Source organism: Lactuca saligna, chromosome 6 (genome assembly GCF_052625555.1).
Source record: "Lactuca saligna cultivar CGN05327 chromosome 6, ASM5262555v1, whole genome shotgun sequence".
Classification (NCBI taxonomy): domain Eukaryota; kingdom Viridiplantae; phylum Streptophyta; class Magnoliopsida; order Asterales; family Asteraceae; genus Lactuca; species Lactuca saligna.
The window spans coordinates 88,692,908-88,706,356 of NC_136422.1; the positions used below are offsets into that span (position 1 = coordinate 88,692,908).

Here is a 13,449-nt window from a genome sequence, read left to right on the forward strand (position 1 = left end):
AGCCATAAGTTTTGTCATGTTACATGGTTCAGAGAACCAAGTTTGATGTAGCATCTGACTTAAGCCGGAAGATTGAAATAAAAGATAATCAAAGCGATCGGTAGAGGTATTGCAATAGTTGCTTGTAGCTAGAAATGCTACCTTTAAGATGAGATTAGAACATGAAAGAAAGTATAGTCTATTCTGGAAGACTCTAAGAGACCTGAGTCTAAGCATTGCAACATGCGATGATAGGTCAATATAATATGACACATCGTTCCATTGTAGTAATAAAAGAACTTATCTTAAGTTTGTATCCAGTGAGGATTGAGAATGTGACTTGACAGTCATAATTTGGATTCTAACGTGAGATAGGGAGCAAGTGCAAGATCGAAGGATTCAAAGAGTTAGATACTCATTCGAAGAAACAAGGAAGTTATGATTATCACCTTGGATGAAGAGATAACATATGGAATCATTATACTACCGTGTTTCGTTGATGATTCCGGGACGTAATCATCCTAAGGGGGAGATAATTGTAACGCTCGCAGATCCGGGCTAGTCAATTTAGAGATAATAAGGGTCGAAAATGACTTTTTGACAAAAGATTATTTAGAATAAATAATCTTAACTAATTTATAGAATACATCTCAAGGGTTCCGTACATATAAAGAACGTTGAAAGCCGAGTTATAACGAAGAAGTTATGGTCCGTTGAAGTTTTTCGGCAAAACCAACATGACACCGGGAGATGTAAATAGCAAATTGATGATAGATGACTTTTTAGCCTTAGTAATCTAAACAAAAGTCATAGAATATGTTAAACTGAGAGCATCCATAAAAAGAACGCCCAAATCTGACTTCGTATGAGGAAGTTATGAATTTTATAACATTTGGCATAGTAGTGCACACCCCGAAACTCGAATTTTAGTTTGAGTAGTTTTTGGCCTACGCGACCTAAATGAAAGTTGAATATCACATTAATAGGAACTCAACGATAAAAAGAAAGATGAAAACGGAGTCCGTATGTAGAAGTTATGAATTTTACACGGACATTTAACAGTATAATCTCCTCGTACCATTAAATTTAAGATCGGTCGAGAATTAGCTGACGAAGTCAAAATGAAAGTTGTAGATCTTATTTTTACCTATGCGTGGATATAAAGAACACCAAAAACAGAGGTCGTATGTGAAAGTTACGGATTTTAGAAGTCAGATGTGTGTTGTGCGAAAATGGGTGATGTCACACAATCTTGGCCATTGCTTTCTCCCCAAGTCTTGCCGCTAGATGGTGACATGTGACACCAAGTTCACCCATTTTTCACCCTATAAATAGAACCTCTCCTACCCTCATTTTCTTCACACCTTTACCATTCTTTTTTCTCTTTACTCTTTCTCTATAACCTCTCTCTAGCCCCTAAACCCCCGAAAAGCCTAGGGAACCTCCCTAGCACGAGGCGGAAGCCCCGGAGTGCTCAACGGATCCGAGAAAAAGAACTTTTTGACTTGGGAACGCTGCTCCAAGCAAAGCCCTGTTTTCTATAAAACCCGCTGTAAGTGAGCTACGCCTAAACTATTTTTAATATAACTTTTATTTAATTATAGTAACGTTATTAGGAACTCATAATAAGTACTTTGGCTATTATTATGGGTTATATAAGTATTGTTTAATGCTTATATAATAGTAATAATAGCTAGACTATTAATTAGTCTCGGCGAATAATATACTAAACTCTAGTGGTAATAATACTAGGTTTCATCGAAGGAAATTATTTTAAAGTAAACGAAGCGTTGTCCCAGTACCGAGTCACCACCTTATCAGGTGAGTGCATGGTCCCTTTCATCTTACACATAGATATGAAGTATTTAATATAAATTACGTGCTATGTGTGCATATTGTCTGAATACTTGTTGTCTATGCTGGGTGAAATATTTTTATACACGTTTTAAATGATTTAAACTGTATATGTATTTTATATCTACAAAATGTGTTGTGTAAAACATGGGTAGATGTAATAGTTGTTGTGTGACCAAATAAAATAATGAGAGGCCTCGATATAGATGTTATTTATGATCCAGTCATCTAGCGGAGTATAGATGACGACCACGGACTATTCTAGATAGTCCAGTGAAACGCTAGCAGGCTCACAACCTGTAGGTGTTTATTTGAACTGTGTGCTCACCACTAGTACTCCATTCCCCACATGGTTGCCTTATTTGACATGAATTGATGAGGAACCCCCGAAGCATGTGTTGTCACCCCGATGAAAGTCCTTAGATTAGGTCCCTTGTGTTAGATGTTTTAGGGACGTAAAGTGAGGATAACGAGAACGGGAATCGGGTTTGTTTGGTTTGATAAAGTTAATAAACTTATTTATTGTCGGTTGAAAACCCTATGTACTCACCAAGTTTCCCAACCTGACCCACTCAGTTTATTTATATCACATGTATTGATATGAAGTCACATTACACTGAGAGATTAAGGAGATATAAATCACAAGTGATAATGAATGTAAGAACTGTTTATGCTTATGTTTATGTATTGACGATGACATCCCAAATTTTTTAAAATTAATAAAAAAACTTTTCTTCGGAAATGCCTTGATAACGTATTTATCATGTTTTACTGGGAACAAATTTCGCAACATTTTTATTAAAAGAGGTACGCTGATTTTTATAAAGCACAAACAAAATCGGTATTTTCTGGCCGTGAAAATTGGGATGTCACGCGCAGCACGACCATTAAGAGACAATATAGTCATGGACCCAACTCAAACCTCATGTTATGGGCCTTCCTTAGTCGGATCGTGCTTTTCAGGCATAATTCCATTTCTTTTTAAGTGCATAACTTCTTAAGACCAAAGCTCAAACTTTCCAGAACCCATCTAAATATGTTTGTAATGGATAAAGTTTCTAATTTTTATGCAAATCCATGGTTCAAACATGATCAGCTTTAACCTTAGGTCCAAAATGAGCCCAAAATTCTAACAACTAAATGTGAGGATCAAATGGGGAGATAACACATGCACTCAACACATCAAAGACACAAGTAAGAAGGAAATGGGGGTTAGGGTTCCACTCTAGGGTTTTTCTTCGGAGGATGAGGCTGGAGAAATAACCTACTCTAGAAGTTAGAGCTATTAAATATGTCTCAAACCCAAGATTAGGATTTGGGCATTTTGCGGCCACACATATCAACCATCACTTTGCCGCATCGTGACTTATGACGTGGCAATCACAGTGTCCCACGATCACCCGTATTGTAAACTAGGGTTTTTCCCCAAAACCCATTAATTTATTTTCCTTCAGATCCCTTAGTTAAACACATACAAAAAAAACGTTACAAGTAAATATAGTAATAGGTTGTTTGTAAAAAAGGGTATTAAATACAAAATAAAATGATATAAGTAGTGGGTATTGTTAGCAACGTTGTTAATATAAATATCTATCCTAGACTTGTTTTACGTTTTTGCAAGATTGCGATCGTTAGATCAGATATGTATTTGAAGATCCTACAAATCAAAGAATAAGAGAATGATGGTTTAATAAACTTTAACTTCTTAAGCATAACCATAATTTTTGTTGTTGCAAACCGGGAAAATGAAATAGAAAATATTTTCAACGGAAAAAGAAACACGAGCATCTTAACTATGTGAGTGAAGACATAAGATCACAATTAAAGTGTTAAAATGCTCTATTTAATTTGAGATAAACTAATGATGCTCTTAGAAATGTATTTGCAAGTTAGGATGCTCGATTTCCGATTTCAAGATGAGTGGAATAATTTTAGAAGCTCAACTATTTAATAAAAACTAAGAAGGTGGGATGAGTTTAAAATCTAAAGATTCTCGTATAATACATATAGTTTTTCTTTATATCATCCTTTTAGGCTATATTTGGAGCGTGATAGGTAAGTTGATACGCTAGCTTATTAAGTGTTTTTAAATTGTTATGTTCGACAAACCAATAAGTAGCTTATAAGTTAACTTTTTAGAAAGCTACTTCAAATATTTTTTAATGCATTTTTTAAAAATTTTCAAATAACTCTTAATAAATTATGAAAAAATGTCTTTTATATATTTTAGCTAGTTTATTAGTTAGGTTTTTACCGAACATAATTTTTTATGTGTTAATTTATAGATTAACAGTTAGTATGTGTTAATTTATAGTTTTTTAGGTTAGAAGATGTCTGAAAATGTTAGAAGATTTTGGTTCACATCTACACTAAGAAGAGGATGCGCAGATATTTTTAGGTCTGCAGTTTAAAAAAAAAACAAATAGTTTGCGAAGACTAATGTCTGCGCGCGATCTAGAGATAAAAAAACAAACACTACAAAGCCCACACACATCTGCAGTAAAAAAAAAAAACAAACACTGCCTTAGGTTAGTATTGGCCACACACATCTTCAGTAAAAAAAACAAACTACCTTAGGTTAGTATTTTCAACTAACCGTTAATTTCTTCGGCTATCATTTACATAACATTAGAATCTTAATATCTTAAAATCCTGGTACTATTTGTTTTCCTTGTAGGATCTTTAAGATCCTGTATGTAAACGTTTGCTATAGGTACAAATAATTTATCCGATTGAAAGCAATGCTGTTGAATTTAAAAAGCTGTTCAGTAATAGCGCCAGAAATGAATGTCCGACACTCAGTTGGAGAAGCGAGGAAAAGCATGCGTGCTTGGTGGCGGATCCTCCAAAATCCCATTTTTATCTTCTTCCCCAATACCAACATAATTAAAAAAAACTACCAATTTCCTCAATTTCTCCTCTTCGGATTCCCATTCCTTACCTCTCTCTTCTGTTTCATTGTGTTCTCCAATTGTTGTAATCGATGTCTCTATCTGTCTTCTCTCCACATCTATATATCGTTCTAAACTTTCAGCTTCTCAGCGCTACTTTCAGTTCCTCGTTTAGCTGCAATTGTGTTCCATTCCTCCTTGTCAGGATCATCGACGTCGGATAGTGGTGCCCTCCAGTTTTGATGTTGTAACTTGTTCTCAAACCGAGACAACAGGTGCACACTAGCTGTTTGATATTTTGTCTGAGTGAAATTTTATTCACATTTGTTGGAGGCTGCAGCGTTCATTATTGTGTTTCCTATATTTGATATATTTGTATAGATGCTAACTGTTTTCTGCCTTTGCATACATGTTGGATGCAATTATTTATGGTTTCCTGCTTAATCCACTATTATTTTCAAATAAGAACACCAACATAGTTTCGTTTTGTCATTTTTTCCTTGATTCTGGTAAGATGATAGATTAGCACAGTTGGTTCCGGGATGATATTTTTACTGAAACACAAGCAGCCACTATATGTGGATTGTGGTCACTGACCTAGCAACAGCTATGTACTCAATTGATTTACATCTCTCATATGATGATCTTGAGGCAGGGCAGTGTAGCCCAACTAAAGGTTTACCGGGACGAATAGCTCTTTTGTAGAAACAAGGAATGAAATAGCTATTAAATGCATAAGGATTTGGTGAATGGCATAATAAAGTGATTTCATATCCAATTTCTGATATTTCAGACTTTTTATGCATAAGAGGATCCCGCTTGAAGCAGAAAAAAAGGCATTCATGGATCAGGACAAGACAAGTGCTCTCGAGGCAATCAACAAAGAAGCTGTTGATTTGGTACAGTTTCTTCTTCATATTCAATCCTTACAGTTACAGTTAACAAGGCGGTTCGCTTTTTTCGTTTTTTTGTATGCTTAATTAACAATTCCAGAAGATGCCCTGTGCTATTATATTATGTACATATCGATGCTAAACTATTTGATTTGGGGAAAGACATTTCACTTTTCAAAGGATTAATCAATCAAACTTATATATATATGCACACACACACATGCTGTTTTCGGTTTTTGATCCAATTTCTTTTTCGATCTTATAACAAAAACACGAAACACCCTAAAAAAACAAAAACCAAATCGCCTATTTTGAAAATGGCTCAGTTTTTAATTATATTTTTTGGTTTTTAACAAACCCCTAGTAGCAGCTGATAAGTTATAATGCTCATTATTATATCATATAACTGGATTGCAGGTAACATTTATGTGTAAACTAAGGCAGAAATCAACAGAAATACACCTATAGAAACTGTATAAGTATGTAGTGAAAATTTTAACTGTCACTGTATGCATAAAAAGAGCATGTCAAGATATGCAGTTTTAGCTGTTACTACATCTGTTAATATATTTTGCTTACATGGGTGTGGGGGTTCATGTTTTATAAATTCAAAAGTTTCTTAAAATATCTTCCTTCATTGGAAATTTGTAACGGGTCAGCAACAAAACAACTACTACTACGCATTCACAAACTAGGTAGAAAATATGTTAGCATTGTACTTTCAATTCTTTTTTGACAATATGCTGACCCAATTTTTAGTAGTGAATTACTTTGCATTTGGATGTCATTGCTGTAAGTGGGAAACTTTTTCAAAGTACAATGCTGTTTGTTATAAGAAGAAATGAAAGTATTAAACAAATCACTGAAAGTATGTTGCCATTTCTTGCATTTAACCATTTTCTGGTTATAGAAAATACATAGTTAACAGACTAAAATGCCAATATTTGGCATTGATTGGGTGATGATGTGATTATATCCTAGTTTGCTTGACAAATAAGTTGGTTTTTGGCAGGAAAATATACCAGTGGAAGAAGTTTTCGAGAAGTTAAAATGCACAAAAGAAGGACTTAGTTCTGAGGAGGTTGAAAAACGTTTAAATATGTTTGGTTACAATAAACTGGAAGAAAAAAAGGTTTGGTTTATCATCATCATCATCATCATCATCATCATGATGATGTTCTGATATGTTTTCAGTTTATTCTTTTTTCAACAAATTATATGTAGTTTCTCTCCATGCAATTGACAGGAAAACAAAATCCTCAAGTTTTTGGGGTTTATGTGGAACCCTTTATCGTGGGTGATGGAAGCAGCAGCAATCATGGCTATTGCCATGGCACGAGGAGGGGTTAGGGGCATATCAACCTGTCTTGTGTGAAATAGTAGTAGTATTATAAAAATAATATTAATTTATTTTTAATTTTTTAAACTTGCAGGGGGAGCCGGCAGACTACCATGATTTTGGTGGGATATTGGTACTTCTGCTTATTAATTCAACCATCAGTTTTGTGGAGGAGAATAACGCTGGGAATGCAGCTGCAGCCCTCATGGCTCGCTTGGCTCCAAGAGCTAAGGTACACTCACTGTACACCTACCTAACCTAATAAGTAATAAGTTAATAACTCAACACAATATGAAGAAAAAACTATCCAAATGCATACATGCCCCGAAAAAACTATATACATATATATATATATATATATATATATATATATATATATATATATATATATATATATATATATATATATATATATATATATATCAGATCTTCCCATAAACAAACAATATTCTTCTTGAGTTGTCAGATATTATTTTGATGAGATGAGATGTTAGGTTTTGCGCGATGGAAAATGGAATGAAGAGGATGCAGCTGTGCTGGTACCTGGAGATATCATCAGCATTAAGCTAGGAGACATTATTCCTGCTGATGCTCGTTTGCTTCAAGGAGATCCTTTAAAGATCGATCAAGTAACAAACAATGCCTTTTTTTTTTTTTTGAAGTTATTATTATGAAAAATAATCTTACTTGTCCACTTTTTCAGTCGGCTCTTACAGGGGAATCTCTCCCAGTATCCAAGAATCCAGGTGATGGGGTATACTCGGGCTCAACATGCAAGCAAGGTGAAATTGAGGCTGTTGTCATTGCTACGGGAGTGCATACCTTTTTCGGGAAGGCAGCTCATCTTGTCGACAATACTACACATGTCGGCCACTTTCAGCAGGTTTCTTTATATACAATTTCTAAATGATTATTGGGAAATGGAATGTAAGGCCAATTTCGTTAAGCTTTGGACTTAGTGTGTCCCATTTAATTCCCTAACTTTCTCTAGTAAGTCGTTGTTTTTTTGCTTTTGCTGCACTAAGTAAAAAAAGAAACATCTGTATGTAGGTTATCAGGCTGTCCCATTAAGTAAAAAAGAAAAATAATATTTGTAAATGAAATGAAATGAAAAAAAAAAAAGAAAAATTTGTGAAAGGGTTTAGGAGTTAATGCATTTCTGTGAGTTCCTAATGTTAATGTTTGGATAATAATGGACAGGTTTTGACGGCAATTGGGAACTTCTGTATTTGCTCAATTGCCATCGGCATGTTTATTGAATTGATCGTAATATATGCTTATCAAAAGAGGGACTACCGCGAAGGCATTGATAACCTTCTTGTGATACTCATTGGTGGTATCCCAATTGCAATGCCAACTGTTCTATCTGTCACAATGGCCATTGGTTCCCATCGCTTATCTCAACAGGTTCTTTCTCTTTCATTCTCCATACCTATACCAACACAATTAATTTTACATTTTTCCTCTTTTCATCAACCATCAATCACAAATACGAGACACACAAACAAACAGGCTGTATACTCTATACATACTTTTATTTAAATATCTCATCTCATGCAGGGTGCCATAACCAAGAGAATGACTGCCATTGAAGAAATGGCGGGAATGGATGTCTTGTGTAGTGATAAAACTGGCACCCTAACTCTCAACAAACTTACAGTGGACAAAAATTTGATCGAGGTAATTCATACTTGACCTTGCTTTTTTTTTTTTCCTATAAATTTACATATTTTCAGAAACATGTGAGGGTTTGAGTCTCTCTCGGTGTGGAGTTTTAGTTGCAATGTGTGCAAGCCACCTGATTTGCATCTCACGGGTTTTGCTGGAATAGTAATAGTAACAGTAACACTAACAGTAATAGTAATTCATGATGCAGGTTTTTGCCACTGGTGTTGACAAAGATACGGTTGTGTTGATGGCTGCTAGAGCCTCAAGGTTGGAAAACCAGGATGCCATTGATACTGCTATAGTGTCGATGCTGGCTGATCCTAAGGAGGTATAATCTCTCTCTCTCTCATTATTCAATTACATCAAATACCAATTCAACTCATAACCTTCTTACAGCTCTCATCCAAAATTTGAACAATAACAATCAATCCACTTTTTATTTTTATTTTTATTTTTTTATTTTTTATATGTAAACAAGACAATAAATTAGCAAGAAGTAGCATTATACATTCACTGAATTGTTTATAACATCCTACTTATCATTTCTTCCTATTTCAACATTTTACTCAAAGTACAATGTCCTAATACAGACAAAGTTTGGAAGTATAATCGGGTAGATTTTTCAAAATACAATGTGTTAATAAGAAAATGTTGCTGTAATAGAAAGAAATGGTAGTATGAAATTGAATAACAAACAAATCAATGCAACTAGATTTGCATTTTGTGCATTTAGCCCTTTTACTATATTAAATCACTTAATCAAAAACTTATGTATAGGGAACGTCCCACACAGAAAGAATGAAAAGTAGACTAATATATATTATATAGTGATGTTTGTACCAACTAAAAAAACGAGCCTCGAAAATGAATTTTTTTTTTTTTTTAAATTTTCGGAATGGTGGATATATATATATATATATATATATATATATATATATATATATATATATATATATATTAGAAAAGCCTACCATGGTGCTAGGCAAATAGGAGAATTACTCTGAGCTGAACAATACATTATTACACTGGGTTTTGCAAGGCACGATATGGGATAACAGAAGTCCACTTCCTTCCATTTAATCCAACTGATAAGCGGACAGCTTTGACGTACATCGATGGTGCCGGAAAGATGCATAGAGTCAGCAAAGGTGCACCAGAACAGGTAAACACTTCCCATTCGCTGCTAGCCATGTCTGATGGAAGGAATTCAATCCGATCATTCCTTTTTTTTTTTAATAAAAGACCAAAGTACCCCCTTTATATACACACACAATGAAATAAATAACAGAAAAAACCAACATTTATTTAAAAATAATATAAGTTTTGTTATTAAATCGAATATATATATATATATATATATATATATACATATATATATATACATATACATATATATATTAAAACTCGTGTGTGAACTGTTGTTAGATATTGAATCTGGCGAAGAACAGATCTGAGATAGAAAATAGGGTACACTCAGTTATTGATAAGTTTGCTGAACGTGGGCTTCGATCTCTTGGAGTAGCTCGGCAGGTAACAAACAAATAACCACTTTAAATTAGAATCATAAAATTTTTTATTTTATTAGAAAGAATCAGTTTATTAAATATGTGCATACAGGAAGTACCTGCAAATAGCAAAGAGAGTCCTGGTGGTCCGTGGGAGTTTGTAGGGCTTCTTCCGCTGTTTGATCCACCTCGTCATGACAGTGCTGAGACAATTAGAAGAGCGTTAGATCTTGGAGTCAGTGTTAAGATGATCACAGGTAAGCTGCTTGCTGATTCGTTTTCCTCATAAATCATAATACATGGATGGATGAGTTTTTAAACATCATTTTTTCCAAGTGTGTGAATAGAATGTAATTTAAAAAACTTCAGGTGACCAACTGGCAATTGCAAAGGAGACGGGTAGACGGCTGGGAATGGGTGTTAATATGTACCCATCATCATCATTGCTCGGGGATCACAAAGACCACCTAGTTGCAGCTCTACCCATTGATGAACTGATTGAGAAAGCGGACGGTTTTGCCGGTGTTTTTCCAGGTACGTAGGTTTAGAGAGATTATTGAAAATAAATTAATAATTGAAATTAATTGTATGTATGGATTTAAATAATAGAGCACAAGTATGAGATAGTGAAAATACTGCAAAGCAAAAAGCACATTTGTGGGATGACGGGTGATGGCGTGAACGATGCACCAGCACTAAAAATAGCAGACATCGGAATTGCGGTGGACGACGCCACAGATGCAGCCCGAAGTGCTTCTGATATCGTACTCACCGAACCCGGCCTCAGTGTCATCATTAGCGCCGTCTTAACAAGCCGTGCCATCTTTCAAAGAATGAAAAACTACACCGTAATTAACTTCTTCTATCTGCTTTATATATATATATATATATATATATATATATATATATATATATATATATATATATATATATATATATTCTTTTCTTCATGGTCCCTTCCATCCAGACTCAAAACTTTCCCTTTGCTTCTCTACATGCAGATATATGCTGTATCAATCACTATACGTATCGTTGTAAGTACCATGCAATTGCTCATATATATTGTACATAGTCACCACTCGGCTTTTTAATCTAACTCAACAAGCATATATGTTTTTTTTGTTACAGTTGGGATTTATGTTGCTGACTGCTTTTTACAAATTCAATTTCCCTCCTCTTCTTGTTCTTGTCATCGCTATTCTGAATGATGGTATGATTGATTTGTTAAAGTAAATGCAAGCGATAAAAATATGCAGTTGATAATTTTAACCACAAGATGCGATTTGATCTCCAGGTACTATAATGACTATCTCTAAAGATAGAGTGAAGCCATCTCCAAGCCCGGATAGCTGGAAGCTGAGTGAAATTTTTGCAACCGGAGTCGTGATAGGCACGTACCTCGCTCTAATGACCGTCATATTCTTCCATTTGGCTAGCCGTACCAGCTTTTTTGCGGTAAAACTTTTCTTTTGAAAACTAAAACCTAGCGTGCACCAGTAACACAAGCCCATTTGCTTGAAACATTATATTTTTAATGTTTGTTAATTCTGTTTTACAGAATACTTTTGGTGTGGTTGATTTCAATAAGCATGAAACACATTTTGGGGAAGATGTTTTGAATGCAAAACTAGCAACGGCTGTATATCTTCAAGTCAGTACAATCAGCCAAGCATTAATATTTGTGACACGCTCTAGGGGTTGGTCTTTCATGGAAAGACCAGGTCTTCTACTCGTTGCAGCCTTCATTCTAGCTCAACTGGTAACCACCCCATGCATCTCTATCCCTATCCTATATGGAATGAAAGAAAGAAACCTTTTTTATTCTTTCCATGGAAAGAAAAATTGCAATACAAGCCATTAATTATTATTTACTACACAAATTAAAGGTGTTACAAACTAATTAGTTTTATTATAATTAAATAACCTATATATATAGTTAGAAAAATTATACATTGTGTTTACATATAATACAAAAAAATATGATATTAAAATTCATTTCAACCAAACATGATTATGATTATAATAACTCATTCCGTTGTGCTTCCTATCTTGGTTCCAATGCATACTTCTAAACATTTGAATGGTATTAATATGTTTCCAGTTTGCCACGATAATGTCAGCAATGTTGACATGGAGGTTTGCCAAGATTGGGGAGATTGGTTGGGGTTGGACGGGTGTTATATGGTTGTTTAACATCTTGAGCTACTTGTTGCTTGATCCTATAAAATTCGCTGTGAGATATGCACTTAGCGGGAGAGCATGGGGCCATGTTATCAACCGTAAGGTGAGAAAATGAAAAGAAAAAAATAAATAAATAAATAAATAAATAAATAAATATATATATATATATATATATATATATATATATATACACATGGGTTTCTGAATATATTAATGATGGATGTACAATGTCAGACGGCCTTCACCACACAGAAGGACTTTGGTAGGGAAGCCCGTGCGGCTGCCTGGGCAACCGAACAACGCACACTTCATGGCCTTGACACATCTGAAGCAAAGATTTTCGCTGAAAACTACACTTTTAGAGACATAAACATGATGGCAGAAGAAGCAAAACGTCGGGCAGAGATAGCAAGGTTCAATCAAAATTTTCAGTTTCATTAATATTCAATACCAAACTCTACTTGACCATCCCACTTTCAGCTTTTACTATTACTATTACATTACAACATTTCATTTTTAATAATTACCCAATATATTTGCTGTGTCGTAAAACAAAATATATAAATAAACATATAAATGAAAGCAGGCTGCTCTTTGTTGCATTACCCGTGTCAAATAAACATCTCTAACTTTCGCCACTCTTGCTACAGGTTAAGGGAAATTCATACTCTAAAGGGGAAAGTAGAGTCTTTTGCAAAGCTAAGAGGATTAGATATCGATGTCAACCCACATTACACCGTCTGATCTTGCCATTTCTGTAATTTTTTAGGTCGGGTTTGATTGTGCAAAGCTCATTCAAATGCACAAGCTTACTAATAATACCACCTTTTTTCCCATCTATCCAAATTACTTGTACTATTGTTTTCCTGCTAAACAATCTCTTTTCATCTAAGACTTGTGTATCATTTACAAATACAAGTGAAGATATTTTCTTAATTACATATATGTTGGTTGTTAATTTTGGCAATTCATGTTGATGCATGTAAATCACATAATTTGTGATATGTGGAATCATCCATTTTCTTTATAAAAGGGCTCTTAGTAGGTAGGGAGGGGCTTGATAATCAATTAATCTGTATACATAGCATGAGTTTCCTTGATACAAAATCATATATTACTAAGATAAACTAAAAATTAGG

The 13,449-nt window shown here is 34.4% G+C and overlaps 1 protein-coding gene across 1 annotated transcript; it reads left to right on the top strand.

Moving 5' to 3' along the window:
• The first annotated feature begins 4,528 nt into the window (after window positions 1-4,528).
• On the top strand, window positions 4,529-13,255 carry LOC145003460 (plasma membrane ATPase 1-like). The gene is made up of 22 exons (XM_078962591.1): window positions 4,529-4,999; window positions 5,518-5,623; window positions 6,630-6,749; window positions 6,864-6,962; window positions 7,051-7,188; window positions 7,451-7,585; window positions 7,660-7,839; window positions 8,157-8,363; window positions 8,517-8,636; window positions 8,833-8,952; window positions 9,664-9,786; window positions 10,050-10,154; window positions 10,242-10,386; window positions 10,499-10,663; window positions 10,739-10,977; window positions 11,131-11,163; window positions 11,258-11,339; window positions 11,424-11,584; window positions 11,688-11,888; window positions 12,231-12,413; window positions 12,545-12,723; window positions 12,961-13,255. The coding sequence occupies exons 2-22, from the start codon at window positions 5,525-5,527 to the stop codon at window positions 13,052-13,054; spliced, it is 2,928 nt and encodes a 975-aa protein (XP_078818717.1). The 5' UTR covers window positions 4,529-4,999; window positions 5,518-5,524; the 3' UTR covers window positions 13,055-13,255.
• Window positions 13,256-13,449: the final 194 nt, after the last annotated feature.

Bases quoted from the DNA above. Each gene is read 5' to 3' on its own strand.
- LOC145003460 (XM_078962591.1), top strand. From the start codon at position 5,525: ATGCATAAGAGGATCCCGCTTGAAGCAGAAAAAAAGGCATTCATGGAT. The intron at 6,963-7,050 runs GTTAGGGGCATA...TTAAACTTGCAG, and splicing joins TTGCCATGGCACGAGGAGGG to GGGGAGCCGGCAGACTACCA. The intron at 8,637-8,832 runs GTAATTCATACT...TTCATGATGCAG, and splicing joins TGGACAAAAATTTGATCGAG to GTTTTTGCCACTGGTGTTGA.